The sequence below is a fragment of the Cuculus canorus genome, chromosome 1 (assembly GCF_017976375.1).
Source record: "Cuculus canorus isolate bCucCan1 chromosome 1, bCucCan1.pri, whole genome shotgun sequence".
Lineage (NCBI taxonomy): Eukaryota > Metazoa > Chordata > Aves > Cuculiformes > Cuculidae > Cuculus > Cuculus canorus.
This window is the reverse complement of record NC_071401.1, coordinates 186,861,455-186,886,324: the sequence shown is the minus strand read 5'-3', so window position 1 is coordinate 186,886,324 and position 24,870 is coordinate 186,861,455. Positions and strand designations below refer to the sequence as shown.

The 24,870-nt window shown below is 39.4% G+C and overlaps 1 protein-coding gene across 2 annotated transcripts in view; it reads right to left on the bottom strand.

The window, feature by feature from the left end:
• MAPK11 (mitogen-activated protein kinase 11) overlaps window positions 1-24,508 on the bottom strand; it is a 31,719-nt gene extending 7,211 nt beyond the window's left edge. The window contains exons 1-10 of one of the 2 annotated variants that reach the window (XM_054056375.1): window positions 24,346-24,508; window positions 22,308-22,370; window positions 11,038-11,167; window positions 10,473-10,531; window positions 9,720-9,831; window positions 7,281-7,310; window positions 7,097-7,144; window positions 4,668-4,782; window positions 4,477-4,548; window positions 2,788-2,867 (exon numbers count right to left, since the gene is read on the bottom strand). In XM_054056375.1, coding sequence (XP_053912350.1) covers window positions 2,788-2,867; window positions 4,477-4,548; window positions 4,668-4,782; window positions 7,097-7,144; window positions 7,281-7,310; window positions 9,720-9,831; window positions 10,473-10,531; window positions 11,038-11,167; window positions 22,308-22,370; window positions 24,346-24,458 — 822 coding nt within the window. In that variant the 5' untranslated portion in view covers window positions 24,459-24,508. The remainder of the gene's footprint in view (window positions 1-2,787; window positions 2,868-4,476; window positions 4,549-4,667; window positions 4,783-7,096; window positions 7,145-7,280; window positions 7,311-9,719; window positions 9,832-10,472; window positions 10,532-11,037; window positions 11,168-22,307; window positions 22,371-24,345) is intronic. The other variant, XM_054056376.1, reaches the window with a different exon arrangement.
• Window positions 24,509-24,870: the final 362 nt, after the last annotated feature.

The following is a 24,870-nucleotide window of genomic DNA, read 5'->3' as shown; positions in this document are numbered from 1 at the left end:
CAGCAAAGTGATATAATGCAGTATGCATTATTCCCTCTTCTCTCTCCTCTGTTGAACAGTAGCTTCATTAACAGAAGAAAAAGTCCTGATAATTTCAGGGCGCAGATCTTCAAATGTTTAACAGAATTTACAGCTTGCCTCATCACTATGGCCATGAAAGGCTCATCCACGCTCAGCTAGGAAAAGCCTACCCACATACTAGGCCCACAATTGCCAGCATGGAGTCTGACATTGCATGAGCTATGAATTTCTGGGCTGTGGTAGACAGGTAAAAGTTTTTGGCAAGAGAAGAAGTTGAATGCTGGTCCTAAAGGCTGGGAAGAGACAGAAAAGAGACTTCTGAAATAGAACACTTAAAGAGGCAAATGTCTGTCTCCAAATCTGTTTAAAACCCAGCTGTTCTTTGAACAAACAGTAATTCTTTTAAAGCGAATTTGTGTTACAGGGATGTCTCCCTACACACTTAGCAATCCTGTTAGGAGGAGACTATCTGCAGGAAGTTAACTAACCATCCTTGGCCTGCTGAAGACAGCAAAGGGAATAAAGTTGTTCATGTGGAGCAGCTTCGTGGCTTCATGTGAGATTTGAGATTCAGTACTGCGGAACTAACTTCAGGACTGACCATCTCAGTGAATCATGAAGGGACTATAAAACATTCTGACATATCATCTGTACAATCCTATGACCACACTTGGGAAACAGATCCTATTCCTTACCCACTTCTCTCTGCCATCATCTTAACTTCTACAGCTACTGGTATAAAGATATTTTTAAATCATAACAGCAGTCTCTTTTCAAACTGTGTTCTAATTTAATGGGGCAGATCTATTCATTTTTTCTGCTTTTTATATGACATCAACATATTCTGACATAACTCTAGACTACCATTAGTGACACATTTTAGAGTCTTACTAAAAGAAGCAAACCTTCATGCATTATGTCCCCATGGGGGCTGACAGCAAGGCTTTCTAAGAGGATGATTTTCTTTTTTAGCAGCTGTAGCCAGTCATGCAGAGGACGATGTTTAAAGACTAGTAAAACACAGGCTTCGCTCCACTTATTTTATGCCCTTAAAGTTCATAAAGACAGAAAACACCTATGAAAAGGTCAGGTGTGCAGCACCTATCAGAGTTGATTCTTCCAGGGCTTTAGTTTATACATTAAAAAAAAAAATAATAATTGTCCAGGACTGCAAGCTGCATCAAGAAATATCTAAGCAATAAGGCCAAGCTATAAAGTAAAGAAGAACCAGAACAAAGGAGTGGAACAGAATCTCCCTCGCAAGAGGCAAGTACCTCCAAGCAAGGTGTGTATGTCCTTTGACATAGCTCCTCTAGCTAGGCAGCAGTAGCCCAGAGGTGACCTGGCAGCACTCCCATTCATTAACTCGTTTTTTTTTGTTTTCTCTGTATGCTCTAAAGGTATAATTAACCCCAGTAAAACAGTTTTGGGAGTCCCATAGCTCACTCACATATGCTCTGAAACACAAGAAATTAAAGACAAAAGCAGATGTCAGCTCCAGCAAATATTTAAGTGCTTAATCTTCTAATAAAAAAGCTTGCAAAAGCTTTTTGAGACTACTTGTGGGCAAACCACACATTTGTATACACCACTCTGAACATGTTACAGCAAAAGCTGTAGGATCTTAATAACACATAAAGACTATACAAAGATGGACAAGGCTATGTATGAACCTACGCTCAGGACAGCACAGTCCAACAACGTTACGCTTGATCCAGTACCTGGCACAAGTGCAGATCCTCTGCTTCCCCCCTTCCTGGAGGGTACCCACAAACTCTGGGGCTGTGCATTGGCCTGCGCTGATGACATTTCCTTATGCCTGCACTTTGCAGAAATAGTGTTGCTCTGGCTCTCCTACTGTTCCTGCTTACTTAACCCAGTGCCGTATCCATTAGTAAGTTGAAAAAAAACCCGTCAATATACACACAAGCTGAAAAACAGCCATTAGTATTAGACTGAGGTGTATACAGAAAAGGTTTAAGAAAAGAGCTTCAGCTCTGGAGGTATCTGTGTGCTGTTTAACTGAATTTTTACACTGTGCCTACCACCGGCCTTTATCAATCAATACCACATCTCATTCCTCAGCTCGATATCCAAGGTTACTTTAAGTAAGTCTTTTAGGCGTGGCTTTAGCAGAGAAACAAAATGAAAATTGTTCACTTACTAGATTACTATCTTAAAGAAGTCATAGGAAGAGTTAAAAATCACACTGTTGACTACAGATATTATCTTGAAAATGGACCACACACAAGCATTCTGATATGAATAAATATGAATTTCAAATTAGGGATCCAAATAAGAGCGCTCATACACAACATGATTCTGATATCTCTGTTTACATCCCTTACAACAATGGAAAGTATAAAAATTAAAGAGACATCAGATGTAATAACAACAACATAATGCTCTGAGTTAAGCATGAGTTTGAGGTTTACTTTTACTTTAACTATAGCAGTAAAATAAAAATTAAAAAAAAAATTCATTGGTACCAGTTCCAAAACTACTTTCAAAAACTGAGTGCATGAGAACAAGTATCAAAATTAACCCAGTTGACAGTCAAGGCATTTGGATATCTCTAAAAAGAATATTTTTTTGAATCATGCCATTCTAGCAGCAAAAAAGAGAGATCATTTCAAAGTGTTTGCCCATTTCCAAATCAGAGTATCTGTGTACAGAGTACCACTGACATACGAAGTCAATTAGAATGACAGGAAGTCATTCTTAGGGGAATGACAGGAAGTTAACTTAATGAAGCTGCAATCTTACATGTTCTGATGATATCTTCTTCAGAAGTTCAGAACAGGGTGTACCCACAACTTCCATTATTCTCTTTAGTTGGTCGATATCTGTATTATTTCAGGGAAATAAACAGCACGCAGTCCTTCTAGGGTTAAACAATTAATGAGCTTTCATGCAGATAGTTAAAATGTTTAAAACTATTCAGCAAGACAATTCCATTGTAGCCCATGGAAGGATACCAATTCATACTTGATCAAACCTAGTCCTGAAGAATCAAATTCTCTGTTGTACTATGTGAATCGCTGTCAGGCGTGTCTGTACATGACAAAGGTGCATGCAAAATACTGCTTCCCTGTTCTAGTTCCCCATTTTAAATATTCTTAAATGTGCTATTAAAACCAAGCTTATGTTTCAGTGATCTGAAGAATTCCAGAAGTCTATTATGATACAGCACATAGGGCTAGATTACTAATCTGAGGGATATTCAAGTGGAAAACTCTCATTGGTAGATTTAAAAATCTGTTTTACATCACTCTCAAGATGAAAAACTTTTAAACGTACATTTTTCACTGTCATATTTGACCTGTAAAGTGTATTACATTCTCACTAGAGACTCAAAATTATTCTACATCTTTACTTACGTTCATGTCATAATATAATTGTAAACTATTTTTAACAGGAAAATTTAACTTATTTCTTGAAAATGAGATGCATTTATTTTTCCAAATAGCACATATCACGTAACCAAAAAGTCTGAAGCAGAGTCATCATCCAGATGATGAACATCTGGACAATGCTTGTGGTTACAGTAGGGCGTAATGATGGAACACAATGGAAAGGTCAGTGGGAAGACTTGATTTCTCGGCTCTTTTAATAAGTTTTTCAGGCAATTCTAATTTCACGTTGTTTTGCACCTGGAAATGGCTTAGTTTTAGAAGAGTTTGCTTGTTGAGGGGCTTCAGAGCAGCGAGAAATGTCAATAGTACAGAAGAATGTGCCTTTGTTTTTCATATGAAAAGCTTTCCTCCTCTGGCGCAGTCACTTCCTCATTCCTCATTATCTGTTCTACAGTTTTCTGTTATCATTTTACCGCTCCCCTCAGCAGTGGCTCTTTTCTTTGCCTCTTGCCAGTGCAGGAAATGCCAATGGAAATCCCTGACGCTCCAGCAGGGACCACAACACAGCGCTGAAGAGAAGGTTTTGTTGTTTCTGTGTCATTTCTGGAACTGCTGCTTTTTTTATAACAGGACACTAGATCTATTAATTCACTTATTATTTAAAAGTTAATTTATTTGCAGTTTGGGAACTTCCAGCCTAAAAGCATTTCTATTTTTAAAAATTGTATTAGTCAATCAAAAATTATTGCCTTTACTCATCTTCAGTTTTAACATATGTTATTTCTGTAAGATACACACATGGAAGAAATCTGCTCTGTTGGAACTAGGTTATTATTTAAATGCAGATATACAACAAAGAATTAATGTAACTTATTGTTGTTTAGGAACATCTGTTACCGTTTTGGTTTTTTTCTCCCTACCAGTGGTTCTTATATTCAGCTGTCAAATACACTAAATCGAAAGATTAGCAGAAATTGTTTACTGTTTTAGAAGTTTGTTATCTCTAAACATTTACATAGAGATGCCGAACTCATTAGAAAAAAGGGAAGAATTAGAGAGTATGTTTATAGCAGCATTTGATATTTTATGTCAAGGATACAATCATTTCCTGGAAACAGGGCCTTCCCTTTCAATAGCTCTGCCATGATGCATCCAACTGACCAGATGTCAACTGCCAAAAAACAGAGAGCAATGTGTATGATGAATCAGAGACCTTTAGGCAGACTTGTCTCTTGGTTTAAAACTATCACTATATCAAGCTGTCGCAAAATGCAAGTCTTCACAGTTTACCTGTTTGATTGTAGTGCATCCAGTTTAACATAATTTCTGGAGCTCTGTACCATCTTGTTGCAACATATCCAGTCATTTCATCGTCAGTTTGACGAGCTAAACCAAAGTCTAAAATCTACAGAATAAGAAAGAATTAATAAAACCCCCCTTTTGTTACACTTACCGATTTTCCCCATGACTCATTAAAAATCTTATTCCCCATCAGTTTCTCCTGCAGTCCAAGTTCCTCACCATTGGTGAAGTAAAACAGTAACACTGTGCAACAGCAACACTGAGCTCATCTGCTCTCCCTGCTGCATCCCTGCAGCCTATGGGTCTGCTTCCACTGTGATGAACTCACATTTTGCCTCAATTTCAATTTTCTGCTGACATTAATATGCTAAAAATAAGTACTATAACTATAAAAAAATGAAACACTGTCAACTGGCAACACTTGTGTAAAATGCCAACAGCAAGTGTCGCGGGCTGCTTAAACACTTACAGACCACATGAGCTGATTACTAACCTGGAGAAATTCTATTGTTTCCCTCTCATGTCTATCCAAGCATTCAGTTCAATCATGCATCACTCCAATGCTACTAGGAAAGAAACATATATCCTGCATAACAAGATACAATTAAATCACATAGCATCTGTTTTCTGTAGCACTCCTCCACCAATACAACAAAGGAGCTCTGTGTAGGTGCACATACTGCTCATAGGCTCGAAGGCAAAATGTTCCCCTCCATGTGCTCTCCCTTGCTACGATTACGTTGACAGGAAGTTATTTCAACTAAATGTTTCTTGCATATTTTTTTGCTTTCTATTTTTCTATTAGTATATATTCCATGAATTACAGAGCTAAAAGGTGTCCTAACTCTAAGAGACTCCTACAGAAGTGAACCTTCACTGCTACAGAACCTGAACCTCAGCGCTGATGGTTGAGTTAGTCATTTGAGCTAGCTAGCATCTCTTCAAATAGAAAAGTGAATTAAGATCAGTGGCAACCTCCCATGATGAGATCCAGGATTATTTATTAAGCTGGTGGCTAATCCTTTTCATTGGGAGTAGGGAAATTTTAAGAGTATCATTCAAAATTCCTCAGTTATAATCCAATTTAAAGATATATAAAGCCTGAATAAAAATATTAAGGTATAAATAAAGCATTAATATTTTTACTTCTAATATACTTCAAAAGCATTATTTATTTCTTAAATAAGCAAAACCAAAAGGATGAGGCAAACAAGGCATGAATAATGGCTTGAAATTTGAACGCTAATGCTCTTATTTTTATAAGTGTTTCAGCAACAATTTTTTTTTTAATAGCTGATGCAGCCTATCACATGTGTACTCATACACATTTCCCTTCTTTTTGCCTCTTTTCCCTTTTTATTTGGACTTGGAAATACCCACTAGTTTGTTCTATAAGAAAATAATTTGGTATCAGAGCAAGTAAATCTATACATATAAACAAAGCAAAGAGCATTGTAGCAAATCCTAGGCAGAGAGGTGTACAGAGACCATAATAATAGGAAAAAAGATTAGAAGTCTCCTTTGCTTACAAAATAAAAATACAGCACACATTTCAAAGTGCATGATCAGACCCAGATGACCCATAAAATTTCACAGATGCTGAACATACATGCACGAAGACATTAAAGGGATAATCATGAAACTTGCTGAGCATCTGCAAGTGTCACTAAACCAAACAGGAACTACAGTTTCTCACCACAGGTCTGGATTAGTGCGAGAAGCTAACCGCACTGTTCTTACTCACTATTGTGATTTTTTGCTGATCTTGTAGTACTTGGAATCTTTTCTTAAATCCCTCGCAGCTGGAATAAAGTGATTACATCAGAGTCTCAGTCACAAGGAGAAAGATGTTTCTGGCTGTCATGGAAAAATGCTAAACTTCTCATTCTTAGGCTTAAAGGCTTAGAAAGCTAGAAGACATCTTTTCCTTCTCCAGAGCCTCATGCTTATTATGTAATGCTTCAGCACACAGATACACAAAGATAGGTATTTATATAGATGTGTATGTCAAAATAGCATTTGGGAAGTCTGGATGACAGGGTTGGTTTTGGTTGGGGTTTGGTGTTGGGGTTGGTTTTTTTTACTGCCTGTAATTGGTAAGATAACTGGTAATACTGGTATCTTTTTCATATGATTTAATTTACCTTGTCCATTGTATAGATGTAAAAATGAAAGTTATTACAAGGCTTCATCTAAACACAGCAGATGCAGATACATTTCATAGGACAAACTTTCAAGATATACTCAGTAAAGTATTGACTCCTGGGCCAAATGGGTTATCTATGCCAGGGGAGCAGCAGCAGCAAACAGTTGAAATTAATGGAATCGGAAATAAAAATGGTAGCTAAAGTTTTCTTATAAAACTGCCATCTTGAGAGCTTTTACAATGTTCTTCATTACAACAGCATGATACCTACCCTCAATTCACAGTCTTCATTTACAGCGAGGTTACTGGGCTTCAGGTCCTGTTGCAGAACAGAGAGAGTTAGTGAAGTACGATTTTAACCTTTTAAAGTATATTATAACTATGTTGTAGTAACACATTTGATGCACAGAGGGACACACTCCATTCACTTTTATTATTGCAATGAGTGAACTCACCCGGTGGATGATTCCAGCTGAGTGAATATACTGTGAAACAAAAAAAACCAAAAAAATAAGGTAAGATTTGAAGTTAGGTCTGAAGGAAGGTATAAGTCACTCATCTTTTTGCTTCTGAGACTGACTGTTTTATCTACAGAAAAATCTTATGTCACACTAAGATTTCAGATCAAATGAAGGTATGATGAACTTCAAAACCTCCTTGTTTTGTCTTACTCAGAGCAGGATATTTCAAGAATGGTAAACATGGAGACTAGGCTGAACCATAAAAGACACACGTGCAGCGATTCTTCTGCTGAAAATTTCTCACCGATTTGGAATTTGTTCCGGTCTTATCTGTGTGTCCATGTTGACCAGCTAGTGGCTCAGTGTAGTCATTGGCCTAGGGAGCAGTATGGCTGACTCCTTGATGATTAAAGTCATCTTCCCATACTGTGAATGCTGAAGGAGGTGAGAGATACTCACACCCTGAGACAGGTTAGTGACCAAAATACCCACCTAAGCCACAGCATTGCTTCAGCTCTACTTTCAAAGCAGAAACTCAGCAAAGTGCTTCAATGGCTATTTAGCCTCTCTGCTATTTTACATAAAACACTTAAACCCAAAGACTGAGAAAAGCTTACTCTGAAACTTCCTTTGTTCACTTGTTAGGATTAACAGCCAGTTTATCTATGATCTTACTGACCTGGATCAGCAAGACCTTGAAAACCTTCTCCTCTATTCTCTAGAGGTGAATTCACCTTCTTTTTCAGGAGCAGAGATCAGAGGAAAACCCTGTATATCAGCTGGGAAAACTCAAAGAAAACAGACCCTATACACTCTTTATCAGAAGGGCAGGGCCACCCCTTAGCACTCCTAGCAACAGCTGCCAGCAGCTGAATGAAGAGGAAGCCAAACCACCACTTGAGAAAGAAGGAGCTGTGTTCCTGCTCTGTGGAGACAATGACAACAGCTCCTCTAGGAGCCACGGAGCAGCCCCCTACCAGCCAGCTCAAGGGCCTGCCAAACTATGCCACTTCGTGCTAAGGCTTCATCTGTGCAGATAGCTTCCACAGGGGGTGAAGCCTGTGCTCCATCCTGCTGAATACACGTAATGACTCCAGCATAGATATAAGGGAGGAGTTTTGCACAAATGTTCTTCGACTAATAAGACATGAGAATTTCAGTTCCAGAAGAGATGAGCCACCATCAACCCCTCCCCTTCAAAACAGAGCCAGAAATGCACCTGAGTGCATTTCTGAAATTAAAATTCACTTTAGAGCACAACTCTCACTATTATTTAGCTCTGACACAACATAGCCTTACATTCAAAACCGCAAGCTGGATAATTAACTGTGGAATCCATCTTCCTAATTAAGCTATTAACTTAAGTAAATGAGACAAAGCAATTACAGGCTCAGTTCTGCAATTTTTATTCACTAAAATCTGCACTTAAACTGACAGAACCCACACGCATGAATAAGAATTAGTGTCTCGGGCACCAGGTGACTTGCTGAAAACCATGTAATAAGTGTATTTCAGAGCAAATATTTACCATGGCTTGCTTTCAAACATACAGTTATTTTCTATGTATAAAATATCAATTACCGTTAAGTTAGCTATTACATCAGCTGACCTCTCTCTTTCATTATGCTTCTATCTGGGAAAATCAACACTGGCCTGAAGAAATACTTATATCCTTTTTCACATCTTCTCCTGTTTATAAACCCTTAAATGTTTCGTGTCATCAAAATGATACATATTTTAATTCTTTGGGATGAAAATCTTGCTGCAATTTCATTGCCAATTGCCTTTGTTATCCAATTGTATAAATTTTAACTGATACGATTAAAGGAAACAATGACATCACAGGCAAAGTAAATCCTAGATGACTATGTGCAACATTGTACATTGCTAGGATAAACTACTTCCAGACCGTTCCCTAAGAACCCAACTAACTTGGTTAGCTCTTCACCCAGGTGACACTCTCTACAAAAATCACGGCTATAGGTTTTCAAACTGGCTTATGTTTCTCAAAGCATAAATATGAGTTACTTGCCATATTGTTTCTTTATCAATTTCACATTCTTCAGATATTTTTTCACTGCCTTCTGGTGACAGCAGACGTGCTCAAAACGCACACTGTGCACTACAGAACATGTTCACTTTAGAGACCATATAGCAAGTGATTCTCCTTCAACAAGAATTTAAATAGACACTGATCTGAAGTTAATATTCAAGCAGAGTATTTGCCTATACTGCAAATGTAAATGTCTGCAAGTCTGTCTGGAGTTTCATTTTTGGGTAGCAAAATGATCAGATAGTTTCTGAAATATTTGCTGCTGTCTGTGCACTCCTTAAGAGATAAACAAAAGCCTTCAGGTACCATCACTGCAATGAACCATTTGCTACTACTTCATTTTGGTTGCTAACTCTAAAATTCTTGCATTCAGCCAGTACCTTAAGACCTCGAAGTAACTGGTAGATGAGAAACTGTATATGGTCATCTGTTAACTTCTGGCACTTCACAATGTTATTCAGGTCAGCACCCATTAAATTTGTCACCAGATATCTGTGAAAATAAAAAAAAAAACAGAAGAAAACAAAGAAATACACCTCATTTAGGCCTGGCAGGCAGTAAATCCTTCTAAAAGCAGCACATCTAAAGAGTAACTACACACTCCCATGTAGGTTCCTTTTCCATTTTCTACTAACACAGTTATTCCTTTCCAATCAGCTTCTTACAAGCTCTACTAATGGAATCACAGCTATGAGATTTAATATCATAAAAAAAAAAAATCCTTACGATACATTCAAAACTTTTATCTGTTTTCCCCATGACACAGCAGTTCAGTGAGAGGAGAATGCATTGTTTATTGTGATAAACAGGAAGTCTCATCCAACATCAAAGTGGGAGCCTAAGGCACCAAAATCACAATACCTGCAAGGCCCAGGGATATCTGATGATGAAGATTAACACTGGATTGGTTGAAATAAGAGTGTTTTGTATAATTTCCCTCCCTGCTCCCACTGGAAGTTTTATTTTTTGACAAAGTCTGCAGAAACATTGATTCTTTTCCAAAAAAAAAAGCATTGGGACAAAAGGACAAATCTGTCACTTCCAGTTCTCATTTGTGTAATTGTGCCCCTGCATCAACATGGTACTTATTTATGTTCTAACTAGTCAGAAAGGCTCTTTAAAATTTTACTTACACTTCATTAAAATTTTCTATTGATGTCGCAGGTGTAAAAACATCTAGCAATCCTATAACCTGAAAGATGACACAATTGATATTTTATTTTTAGAAATCTGCAAAGCAACACATAATTAGTATTGACAGTGCTTAGCATTCTTGGCATGAAACTTACAAATATATCACATATCGTCCTCCTAAAAAATTAGTACAGCTGGCAGAGTAGGTGGTCTGTACAGGTATAACCTCAGATATCTCCATGACAAACAGGAAGTTCTAATTACAAAAGTAACTACAACAAGATTTTAGATAATCAGAAATAAAGGCAGGAAATACAACGTCTCACTACAGAAAAGCTGACATAAGTCTTATACGCTTGTAATAATTAAGCTCATGCACCATTTCATGGGTTATCTTGCTCTTTCTTTGGTCATCACTATAGATAAGATGACTAGGTCCAGGTATTTTGGGTAGCCAGAGAGTTGCATATACTTTTTGAAAAAGATTGTACCTAACTGAAATTAAGCCTAGATTGCAAACTTTGTCATAAAAATCCAAAAAGAACTTACTCACTCTGCACTTACATTCTCGTGCTTCATGTGCTTGAGCAACCTAAGCTCTCGGTAGGTCCTCCTCGCATGAATGAGTGATTGAAAAGGTCTTGAAAGCTTTTTTACTGCCACCTTCTGTCTTGTTTTGGTATCATAAGCTGAGCTAGAAGAGGAAAAGAAAAAGGCATGTTTAAGGCATGTTCTACTTCAAAGCTCTCAGCTGATTCACTAAAGTAAACTTCCTTGGGGGCTCTTTCTCCTGCCTGTGCCCTGTTTCACCATCTACTCAGGGTCTGCAACTATGGGAGCCAGTCAGCACTAACTCGTTTGAGTTTTCAAAGATCCCTTGTTTTTCCATCTAGCAAGTAACTAACACTTATGGTAACATTCAGGACTCATCCCCAGGTAACCCCTTCCCATACGGCAGGAAAAGTAACAAGAGAATTAGCTCCACTAGTGCAGCTCCAGCCTCCAGGACCATGGCGAGGCTCACAGGGGATGTGGGGATCCAAACTCCAGGTCTTATTAAACAAACTGGAGTCTGCACTAATTAGAGGATGGCTGCCATTGTGTCTAGCAATATTAATTACCTAAGTGACCATCAGCTTGCTAGAGGATAACACCACAAACTGGTATCAAATTAGGATGTTGACACAGCCAAGGCCATACTGTTTCCTTTGGAAATGATAGTAGCAATTGAACAATGGGTACAAATCTTACACTTCAGCCCACAAATCCCGCTGACACACAGCATGTGCTTAACTCCATATGGATGGATATGCCCTACTGAAGAGGACACTAAATACATGCGTCACCATTTGTCCAAAAGGGAGACCTACTGTTTTTTTTTCATTAGGAAGACATGGCAAGCACAAAAAGCCACAAATAAATGCTGGCTGTTACACAACACAAGAATAAAAATGATCCCTGTGCCTATTACTTCATGATGCTACACAGTACAATTGTTTGCTACCTTCTTTTATGAAGAAAAAAAAAATTCTTTAAACTGATACACTTATCCATTAAGTTAAAATGATGTTCAATTAAAATACCTTGAAATTCTTTGTCTAAAGTGTGGTTAACATTACCTATGTTTGAACACTATCTCTGCTTGTGTGAACATCAGCAAAGCCAAGAACCTTCACACACATATGTTACAGAACTTCTGGGGAGTTACAAATACGAAAATCACACAAAATGCACAGAGTAGGATGTCAACAGTCAAGAGTCACACCAAATGCTACCAGCTCCTCACAAACAGTGTTTTACATACTCCCGCAAATTACAGTAGGAGACACCTGCTAGAGGCAAAAAACCCATTGATCATGCCTGGAGTAGCTCCCAAACTCATACACAAAACATATAATCAACTTCAGGCAGGCAGACTCCTACATGTATTTGGTGTTCTGATACAGTCATGAAGAGCCAAGTGAAGAGCAAAACCACTTTATTTGCAGACAGCTGGAGGACAAGGTGGTGTTTATTATGACAGGCAACAAAGGATACAAGCATCAAATGGACAGGAAGAACACAGCAGCATCCGGAAGGTGATCGTGATTCAGATTCCTAGAATTCACCCAATGTCTGTGAAGGCCTGTACTCTGATAAAAACAGAGTAAGAGGAAGTAGATTTCATCAACAAGTTTCTTGCAGGCACCGTGGAAGGAGTGGTTACTCATGAGATAAATGAAATAGATAATAGTATTACTTAGGTAGTTTCTTGCAAGCATCACAGAAGTGGATCTTCAGGGAAGTGTTAAAGGTGTAGGGGGTTGTGGCTTTGCTGAGCACCTCAGGAAGGGCATTCCCTGAGTAGAAGAAAGCATAGGAAGAAGGAGAAGACCAGTATCACTCTGAAGAGTGGGTGGAAGCGATATGACAAAGACACTTGTTCTGACAGCAGGGCAGGGACACAATTATTCACGATATAAGGTCACTGTGTTACTCAAATAGGTGGAGCAGATCAAGGAATGAACAGTGTGAAAAGAACAGAGATATCTCAAATGCCACATGAATGGCCACAGGGACAAAATGAAGGTTGCACAAGTCAATCTGAAAAAATAAAAAGGAAGCCAATGCTTAGCTGTTAACCTAACAAAGATTAGATAGAGTTGCCCTGTGTGCAATCCTGGCCAACAAAGCCACTGGAGAACACAGCCAAGTCTCACAAATATACAGCCTCTATGTCCTTTCCAACTTTTTTCCATTGAAAAAGGAAATGTTTATCCAGATAAATAAATAACGCTGCCCAGAACAGCAGTCTGTTCTTAACATCTCAGATCTTCTGGTAATTCACAAGGCTTCCCACTCATGCTTGTACTGGTTTGTGAAATACTGTGCACATTATACAAGGCTAAGAGGAAATAGGCTTTAAATCCTATTATCATGACAAACATCCCTCTCCTCCCAATTCTGAGGTCAAATGTGCATTTCAGTGGTTTAAAAACTGCTGATCTTTAAGATGGATTGCTTTTTACCCTCCATATGACTCAAGGCTGCTAAGCTTTCAGATGGCATAAAGCACTATTTTTTTACCTTTAGTAATTCTTACGACAGCAGCTTTTTAGACCCAGGATGGAAGCATATAAGGAGAAAAGGGAAAAAAATAAAAATAAAAAGAAAACAAATGGCAAGTCCTGGGACCTCCAATGGGAGAATCATGAACAGAAGCTGCACAGGCCAGGGACTGACTTGGTTTAAATGAGTTCCTCCTCAGTCAAATAACTGTATCAAACAATAATGAGAGCTAATGCCTTCAGGCTCTTTCCTTGCCTGGTTTGCCATCATCATAATTCAAGTTATTAACAGTGACGCATTCAAAACTACAGATTTCATGTTGATTGAACTCTCATTTGCCAGATTCAGGGATGACTTGTACTTACGCCTCTTAGACTTGGTCTCCCCCTCTTGTTATTATATCCTCATAGCTACAATCTGGGTTGTCCCCTTAACCCCTCATGGGCCCCCAAATAAACTCTTAGGTGGCAGGATGAACGTCTTCCCTTTCTGCATGACTTCCCTGACAGTATTCATAATTTTCAGAGTAGTCACTGGACAGAACCTCTATAGATCCAGTCACGGCAAATCTTTGTGTCTACCTTTGCCTGGCACCTGCAAACCCTGCCTGTGACCAGCCCCTGAGTAAAACCACTCAAAACAGCTCACACCCCAAAACTCACAACATGCTGTTAAATAGTTTTATTAATGCATCAGAAAAGGGTTAGGCACTCCCACCTTCCCTTACCCTGCTCAACCCTCACCCTTCCCACCTCTGCATCTAGACTGGAGAAGGCTTTTCTGCCGTTCTCTTGGTGTTTGCATTATCCCACAAATACCTGGCAGTGCTTTGCAGCACCTTCTTCTTTTGCAAGGTTATTTTCTACTGCTCTGAGTGCTTTGGAGCATAGGCTTCAGCGAACCACTTGTGCTTACACCTGGTTTATACTCACTTAGACCTGGAAATAAATCATCCTTCCAATGGTTCAGCCAGTTCCCTATTTTTCTTTGAAGCTACGCATTCTGAAGTGTCTCACCTCTAATTATTATGTTATCTCCTTTACCAAGTCAGAACAGTACAATGGAGATAAATTTTGACGATTTTATAGAGATATCATCTCCGATCTCTAATCTATTCTTTACTGTTGACATTTAATTTGATGTAGGCAGTGAAAATAAGTGACTTTTTAACTGCATATTGTCAGTATTTCTTACATTACCATACAGCAATATGCTCATGTCCCTTGATTGTATATGGCAACACCACTTTAGACAGTTTCTACAATAATTTAAAAAGAAACACAAATCTTACTATTTTTTATTTTACAAGCAACAACTTTGTAGCAGTCTTAGCTATAGCTTTTTCAGATATGATGTTCTTGACACAGACCCTTTGCAGTGACATATTTTTTGCTGTCTGTCCTTTCCAAGATCAAGGATAAAAAGCCATTCTTCTTACAGTGATGGCACCATTTTCACACAGATTAGAGACTTTTCCTTAGTGTGATTTTCAATCACTGCTTAAATTAGACCTACCTTTTCAGTGCTGTCAACTCCTATATTTAATAATTCTATTAAAGTTTCACTAGATGAAATACAAGCCTCTATTTATATGCTTGTTTTCTTAGTTCTTAAGCTCTCAGAGAAATGTTTGAACATAGGAAGCTAATGCAGTCCAAAAGCTCAGGAGGCAAAACCCACAGGAGTTTAACAGCTTCATGCTAACTTCAGAACTTCTGATGGGGCATGGATTTTTAGTAGCTGATGTTTATAGACACAGCTGTACATGCAGTGATTTCCCTAGTATCCACAGACAGTTTATGCTGTGTGGTTGCAGAGCAGCAATAATGGACAGACAGGCCATCCATATGCGCAGCCTGCTCAGACCCTTCAGGGCTTTTGGGATTAGAAGCACACTATTCAGCTATGGCTACTTAGCCTTCAGGATCAAATTTGCTTCAGCAGCTGGAGGACTGCTTGCAGGAGCCCAATCTAACAAAACATGCATGGAGCCAACTCATATCGTATTTAGTAAACTCCAGTTCCAATGCAGGAATAACTGCTCCTGGGATCAACTGGTCCTCTTGGACTAGAGCCGGCCCCTGAACTTCCTAAAGCTGTGGGGTCAGAGAGGGCTTCTTAGCTGGGCACAGTACTACCCAAAAATGCCTGGAAAGAGTTTAGCTGGAATGCAGTGTTTAGTCTACCAACTTCTCTTCTTTCCCAGCTCATCAGCTGAGGTCTAGCTGATGCAAAACGAAGGCATGACCTCAGCTGGTTGTACATGGTGCCAGTCTTGTCCCTACAGTGAACTCCTCATTTACTGTAGGTTTCTCATGTCAGCTGACATTACATCCCCATCACCGCAGATAACCACAAGGTTTGATTGTCTGCAAAGAGTGATTTTAGGCTTGTGGAAACATTATATCTGCACAAATAGTTAGGTATACTTAATTCTAAATTATTCATTAGGGGTTAAGTGTGAAAACTAGAGAAAACTAACTTTTCAGATTTTTTTTATTTTTAATTTTATTTCAATTTATTCAGTGTCCCAGCTTGCAAGGCTGTAATCCCTAAGTCATCAGAGGTTTGACAAGTGGTTGGACACACTACACCAGAGCTGGAGAGAATGCTGTACACAAGCAGATCCTTAAATTTGCTCCATGTGACACTGATGCTGGGTCTGATTTTTCCCCACGTTGCTCTAGGTTTCTATTTTTATTTCATTCACTGCAGCACAACACAAGTTTTTCCTTCACGGGGTCACACTCCTGCAGAACACATGAAGATTCCCCATTACATATAAGCGTTAAGAAAAAAAAAACAAAGAAAAAATGCAATTCATGCTTAAAACATAGATTCACATGGGTAGAAACTTTAAAGATTTTGAGAACGTAACATCCAGAAAAGAAAAGAGAAAGTGCACAGAATTTTTGTTGTGTATTTAGTACAGTCAGAACTTCGAGCTCTTCTCTGCAGACCTCAGCATCCTTTCATATGTACCCACTTACTCCTTCAAGTACAGGAGATATGAATCTCCTTCCAGACAGATGACCCCTTAATTTTTAAGATCCAGAATTCATGAGAGAGACAAGTAGCAGCAGCAGAAGGGTGTACGTGAGCAAGTATTGAAGGGAAGGAATAGAAGAGGAATCAACACACAGAGAACCTAATCGCCGAGGCAGGCAGCCCTTACTGCACTGCACACGGGTAAGGGGGGCACACAGGAACCCCATCCTGTGACATTTTCAAGTGCCCAATATTATAAACTGTTTTCATCACAACTGCAATGAATGACAACCCTTTTTACATTTCGCATAGATGTTATGTAAGTGAATAAAAATCATTACATGAATAACACGGGTTTTGGTTTTTCTTTGCAAGTTTTAGTCTGGGAGTTTTGTCTTCTGGCTTTCCTCCAGGATCTTGCTCTTCCTTTTTAAAATACAACTTTTTTTTTTTTTTTAAAATAAACAACTACTTTTTATTGAGATGTAGAATAGTCTTAAAAAAAGCATACACAGCATCTGTCCAATACCAGAAAATGGTCCATAATAGCTATTGGCAGTGCAACAAGAGAACAACAGAAAAAGGCCACCATAAGCTTAAGGTAAGCAGCAAAGTAAACAAGAAACAGCTAATTTGTTTCTTTTTTATACATGTTTTGTTACTTTATGCCAGTTTGAGTTGTTGATTTCCACCCTCTAAGAGCTAGATTTAAGGTAAAGAGTGTGCTTGTTTACTAAACAACACAAATCACAACCTGCCCTAGAAGGAAGCCATAAAGAAAAATGAGATGGTAGCAAGACCAAAGGTGGGAGGATGAGCAGTGGGCAGCTCCGAAACGACATGTTAATCTTCTCATTATAGGAAAAAAACCCCTTGCTTGATGATGACAGGTTATAGTATTGTAAAATTACGTCCCATCAGTTTGATATTATTCCAACACAACATGCTGAACACTCAATTGTTTTAGCTTTAGCACAATCACTGTCAATTAGCTCAGATTAATTTACCACTAGATCTAACTATAAAAGCACAAAATCTCTTACATATGCAACATAATTGTTCCATAATCAACATAAAACACGCACACACTTTTAAGTAGACACTGAAAAATACAAAAAAAAATTGCTATCCATATGTTTATCGAATACTTCACCAGTCTCCTTTCGATGTAACAACACGATCACAAAAATGCTGTATCAGCCTCTGAATCCACAAGTTATTTTTTATTTTCTGATCTGTCTTTCATGTCTCCAGAGTGACTTAAATATTCAAATAATTTTACAGAGGAGCAGTCACGCTTTTCTAGGTGAAGTTATAAACAGTACAGCTTCTATCAGTGGGAGCGATGCATTTAAAATCACGATCGTAAGAAAAACATACAGAAGGTTGGGGTTATAAGCTGTTAGCTTCCTCATCAAGTGCAACCAAGTGATGGATACTAAAATAATCATGTGTTTTAGATAAACTAAGCCCACTGTCAGTACGTAATCAAGAAAATCTGTCAGCTGTCACTAAGCCAGTACACTGCTAATGACAAATACATTCTATTAAGCACTTCATTAAAAAAAAGACTGACAGGTATTCATAAATTGTGGGCTTCAAAGCTACAGCCAGAAATGCTCATGGTTAATCTGGATACAAAGTTTAACATGAAAACTACTGGTGTTTTTAAATACATTATAAAAAACCTAAACAGGCATAATCTCACTCCTACTCTTGTTCTCCTTTTTTCCTATTTCTCCCCCCACGTCTCCTTCACATTTCCTGTTTTCTCTCACTAAATGGCAACAATTTGTTTCCAGGTCACGTAGAGGTTTTGAAATGCCCTCTCCCTTCCTAACTGTACACGCAGAACTAAGATGCTGGATTTTTGGCACCAACTAGCTGATAGATTCTGAAATTGCAAACAGTTCCTTGCAGGCTGTATCGAAGCAATCAGGCCCTAAAACTTCAAGGGCTCTAAAATAGGGACTGTGTACCCCAGCCAACTACAATCACAATCATGACTGACAGCAGGATAGGAAAGCAGTTAGCTGTGCCACTGCTGCACCATCGGGTCAGGAAGGCGCGCATTATAATAAATTATATTGAAGTAGGGATGGAGAAGACCCTCTGCAGAGAATTCTTATTCTGCTAGGGTATTCCTATAGTAACATGGAAGGCTGTAATTCCATGATCCTTGCTTACTTTCTGCCACAACTGACTCATCTCATGCCTCTCGTTTCTCTTCCATCCCATGCCCCTTCTCTAAAAAAGGCCTCATTAATTCCTCGTGAAAGAAAATCTGCACAATACAAAGCGGTCTTCCTCACTTCTAGAGCTTGCCTTTTCTTCACCCTTCTTACAACTCCCTCTACCACTCTCCTCACACACATGTGGATATTTCTTATCTGCTCTCAAACTACTCCATGGGCTTTGTGGCAACATCGTACCTACAGATCTCCTTCACAGCCACTCTCAGCCCTTCTTATCTTTCTTCACAAACACCTCCGTCCTGATTAAGTCTCCTTCATTAAAAGTATTCTTAGCCATTCTCATTTCAAATAGGAACCTTGACCCTGCTAACTACCGGGCCACTTCCCTTTCCTATCCAAAGTCAGTAAATGTGCTGTTCCAACAAGTAGAAGATATGCAGGGTGGAACTAGACAAAGGAGTGACAAGCAATCTGCATTCCATTCTAGTACTCCAACAAGACCACTTTCAACAAACTCTCTAGTGATGTCTTCCTGGCCAGTGCTCAGAAACACTCTTCGCTCTGCCTTCATGTTCTTTCACAAAATTTCTTTAACTCTTGACCTCCCTTCGTTTTGTAGCTGCAAACTCTGTTGCGTCTTCATTCCCAAACAGCTATTTCAACACGTTCCTCTGAGGATCTTTCTCACTCTGCAATATTTTTTTGTTGCTTCACTTATTTTCACCTGTTCATGCTGCTGCAAAGATCCTCCTCCTGACCTGTAACATTCACCATGCAACTCCTTTTATTTAGCTCTTCTCCCTATCCCAACCTCACTTTCAGGACCTTGTTTCTAAGTATCCTTATCCTACTCTTAAGAGATGTCCTGCCTCTGACGGGACTCTTCTATCAGCCTTCACCTCTCTCAGTTTTCAAACAAGGGTTTGAATAAGCTGAGAACAGCTTATTGCAGCTATTGGAAAAATAACGAAAAACTTTAAAACTTTCCTTCTGAATGATGCATATAAAAAATAGACAAGTGCTAACAAAAAGTGGACAGCAGCATTTTAACAATATTGTTTGAAATGTTTCCAATAAAATAGAAACATAAACATATATAGGATGAAGGTCAGCCCCAATATTTGCATTGGAAACAAAAGACCCAATCCGCAAGAGGAATAGCCCCAACAGAATCCACTGAAATCAACTGGCTCTAAATCTGCTTGGGATTCTGCCTTTAGCCTCTAGAGAGCTATACAGTCTCCAGTTTCCAGCTGTATTTACATACAGCAGGTGTGTGTTACTACTACTCTAAAAGCTTATCTCAGCATTTACTATTTAAACTAGCATGTAATGTTACAGGGATACGTAACTCGAGTAACCTGATCTCACAGTTGAAATCATATACTTTGATTCACTACAGCTAAATAAAAGGTCCTTTAAAACACAATAATAATCCAGAAGTCATCAAGTACAATCTTGGATGAAGGAATTTTTCTTTTTGTCAGTCAAAGACAATTCACATCAGCTTCTAAAAACCTCACACACTAATAAGTTGTCTCAGCATCTCCTTAGAGGTCTTCAATGTGAAAAGGACAATATTGGTAATGGTATGTACCAGTCTTGCAAGCTACTGCCCCTAAAACACTTGAGAGCGACAAACCACGAGCACAAGATACGGTGGACGGGGAGAAAGGGGTTAGACTTCAGGATTAAACCCTTCCACTTCTGTTCTTCTACCTGTAATTACTCAAAGCAAAAGAGAAGTCTGAACATCACCTCGCCTTCCTCTATCTTTAAGCTAAATTATCCGAGACAAAAATTTAAAAGATGTTAAGCATGCAACGTAAAGTTAGTGGGATAGAGAGACCTGCTGAAGGGCTGCATTGCATAGATGACTTAAGGCAGGCTTTGCTTTCCTGCTTTTCTTGAACTGAGGCCTGTGCCATCACTCTGACTTAGCTGGCCTCTTTTTTAAAATACGGTACATATGTTGCATATTCTTAAAATTGAAAGAGTGTGATGTAAGTACTATTGAAGCCAGTGGCCTCTGCGGAAACAGTGCAAGAGTTTCCCGTTGGGAAGAAGCTCTGGACTCACTTTGGTTCACCTTGCAAGGTCTGTTCTTTCCAAAGAGGCAGAACACAGAGTTGCAATATGCTAATTGGAAACAACCTGTTGGAGAGATGAGAGACAGCATGCTGCAGAAGGCCGTCTATACCTCCCAGGCAAACCTGGGACTAAGCATGCTGGAAGACAGTTTACAAAAGCTGACATGAAGAGGCGTACAGGCTTTAAAAAAACCCCAAACAACCACTGGGAAACCAAAAACCTATCCACATTACATAATTTGTGGTACAATAAGAAGTCTTTAAAAAAAAAAAGGATGTAGAAGCTCCATCTCAAGCAGGGGGTAATGCCAGCTCCCAGAGGAAAAAGTGGACAGGTACAGTGAACCTACCAGGGTAATACAGCAGGGAGGCAGAGATGCTGCAAGCATCCAGTTCATAAGCAATGTCACCGAACAGTCAAAAGACTCAAACACAGGCAGAATTCTTATCTGAAAAGCAGAGTCTTAAGGTATAAGAGTTTAAAATACAGTTTGACCCGTAACATGAATTGTCTCTTTTCCCCAGAACTGAAACAAAATGGTTGTAGATGATTAACTTGTGGAAGTAGTAAGCTTGCTTGCTTCCCATCTAATTGGCTATCAGCTTAAATGTTGCATATAAAATCAGAAACGCTTTTAAAAATCAGAATTATTAGGGACAGTGACTGGTCTATAAGAGTCATCCAGCTCTGACTTCCAAGAGAGTGAAATACAAATAGGTGGACACTGAAAATGCATTTTGCAAGAATATTTTAAATTTAACTGAGTTTCACCTTGAGGAAGAGTTAAAATAATTGTCTAATATATTAAAAAAAAACCTCAACTTGATAAGCGAAGCTATAGCACAAAATGAAAACAACTCCAAAAGAAACAGTTGCATGTGTAAATTTGATATTTACTAATATACAAAAAACCCCTGAAAAAAGAAAACTTAACCACAAGGTACTGCTGAAGACTCAATTGATCATTTTAAATGTAATTAAACTACCATACACACAGCACAGTTCCACAGGGCTTTAACTGTTTTTCATAAATTAAAAGAAAAAATAGATCTGACAGCAGCAAATGATAGAACATTCACCAGACTGAAGGGACACACCAAAGAGCTCATGTAAAAGGAAGTCCTCTGCAGAGTTAAGAGTAACAGAAAACATGCTGCAAGGGTGAAATACTTGAGGGAAAGACCTCACAGTTCTCTTCACTTAGATGCCTAAGTGCAACTCTGCTTGGCAGTGTGGCTGAGTTCTTCTGTGGATTTCCAAGGACTGTTCTTGATGATGCGCCATTTAAAAAGTGAGAAAAGCAGTAGAGCTCTTTATGCTAAAAAGGTTTGCTTTTTCTACCTATTCCACATCTAGATAAAACCCAAGGTAGACATACTGGAAAGCACCGTGCTTAATATAGATACCTCTCTAAATGCAAATCTGTTTTAAAATAATAATATCTATCTCCATTGCACATTTGATGCATCTGCATGTAAAAACTAACCCAAACATGAATTCTAATAGACTTACAAAATGTCAATAAAATGGGCCAAAACACAGCCTCCTGACACAAACTCTTCTACTGATTTTGAGCTGCAAGCAAAAAAAGGACAAGCAGAGTTAGCTTAAATGCAAATATTTACAATACGGCTATTACCAGTTATCACTTCAGTTACACAAGTCTATTGGATGTGACCGATAATTTACTGTAAAAAAGGGAAAGGGTAGGACTAGAAAAGAATTCCTCTGAGGTAGAAAAAGATTTGTTACAACAACTTTGTTCCTCTTCTAAAGCCAGTGTTTGGAGTTCAGGACCTTGGCTTCTATTCAGCAAAGCACTTAAGAAATTGTTCAATTTCAGAGGTTTCCGCAAGACTTAAATATGTTTTCAGATGTTTTAGTGAATAGGAGTAAAATTATTCACAAAAGCAATATAGCATGTTACTCAAGGGAATGATTATGTCTTGTGGGTCTCCCGGGTAAAGCACATGCACACAGAGGGAAAAAAAATAATCAATTTTGACACTAAAAATAGATGGCTTTTCTGAGAGATGTGAACCTTTTCATCTCATCCAAGCTTTTGTTTGGGTCTGTAGTTCATTGATGTTAACAAGGCTATTAATATAGAGTGATATTTTATTGCTGTATTCTGCTCTTAAACATATAGAGAAAACCCTTCCTACAGCATCTCCCAGTCCCTAGGCTTCTCCATTGTTAAAATACTAGGATTCCCTTGGCTTTGCAGACGGAAAAGTAGTAAGTACAATGAATTAACAACACTTAACAGTTTAAAAAACCAAAGCACCAGCCCTGCTGCAAGTCAGCCACCACATGTTTTCATTTCCTTCCCAATTTCTCAAAAGTCTTGACATCTCATTACAAAATCCAGCTGAGTAGGTCTTCCTCTTAAATCTACATCAGCATAAAGAGGGAAAATAACCACATATGCAGGTTTAATTGCAACACAACAGTAGTTTCTCTCCTGCTGCGTATCCAGCTCCTAGTTTGTAAAATAAAAAGAGAAGAAAGTAATCTAAGATTTTGTAGTCTTAACAAACCGAGTCCTTGTGAAACTACTCACACCAGACAGTTGCAGGGGTATGTATGCTTAACTACAATGACAGATACCACAGTCACAATATCTGCCTCGACTTCCCTGGTGCAAGCATAAGCCTGAAATAATAATAAAGAACTCCTCGGGGATACTTCATATTGGTCCTGAGCGTTACTGATCATCAATGGAGGCTTTCTAAAATGCATATTCCCAGTTTACATGTAACTGGGGCATTTCACAGCACTAGAGAAAGAAAGCAGAAATACAAAACTCCATAAATGTTCTGATATCTGACTGTGGAGAGAAAAAAAATCAAGCGACTGTCGCACAAGTTTAGTCCATGGCAAAAAGTTAAGCTCTAAAGAAATCTTTTTTTTGGTGTAGTACCTTGATTTAAAGGCCCATTATAGGTTGTTTTTACATAATTCCACTTATTTTCCACTTATTATTCCACATAATTCCACTTAATTTTACATATTCCACAATATAATCATAGAATAGTTCGGGTTGGAAGGGACCTTAAAGATCATCCAGTTCCAACCCAACTTACCCAGCTTACAAAAGAAACACGGATCTTTTTCAGGAAACTGTTAAACACCACTATTCTTTCCAAAAATTCAAAGCTTTTACGAGTTTACAAAAGAAACACGAATCTTTCCCAGAAAACCATTAAACACCGCTATTATTCCGCAAAATTGACTCAAACCTTTTACAACCACAGTCAAGCGCGCATCAAATGCGAAAAGCGATAGCCCGGTGTGCACGGGGAGCGCCCGAGGGCGCAAACCCGCTGCGGCAAGAGCAGAAAAAAGGGAAAGGCTTTACGGCGAGCGATGCCAAGCCCCGAGGCGCCGTCCCTCCCCGCCCGGGCTCCCCCATTGTCCCCCGGGCACCCCCGCTGCCCCCGGCGGCCCCGCCATGACAGCGCAGGATGCTGGGGGCGGCGCGCGCGGTTGCCGGGGTGACGCCCCCCCCACCCCCCGCAGCACCTGCCGCCCCCGGCCCCGCACGCACCACACGGAGCCGTAGGCGCCGGAGCCCACCGGGGTGAGGTTCTGGTAGCGCTGCGGCACCTCCCACACCGTCTTGTTCAGCTCCTGCCGGTAGAACCCACCGCGCTCGGACATTGTGGTGGTGGCGGCGGCGCGGAGCGAGGCGGGCGCGGGGGGAGGGACCGGGCGGGGAAGGGGAGGGGAGCGGGGGCGAGGGGAGCCGCGCCGGGCCCGCCCCGGGGCCGCCGGCAGCGCTCCGGCCAGGGCGGGGGCGGCCCTGCGGCCGCGATCCGAAGGCAGAGTCTGCAGGACACGTGAAGATTTCGCGTTACCTATAAGCGTTAAGAGAAAAAAAGACAAAGAAAAAATGCAATTCATGCTTAAAACATAGATTCACATGGGTAGAAACTTTAAAGATTTTGAGAACGTAACATCCAGAAAAGAAAAGAGAAAGTGCACAGAATTTCTGTCGTGTGTTTAGTACAGCCTGAACTTCGAGCTCTTCTCTGCAGACCTCAGCATCCTTTCCTGTACCCATTTACTCCTT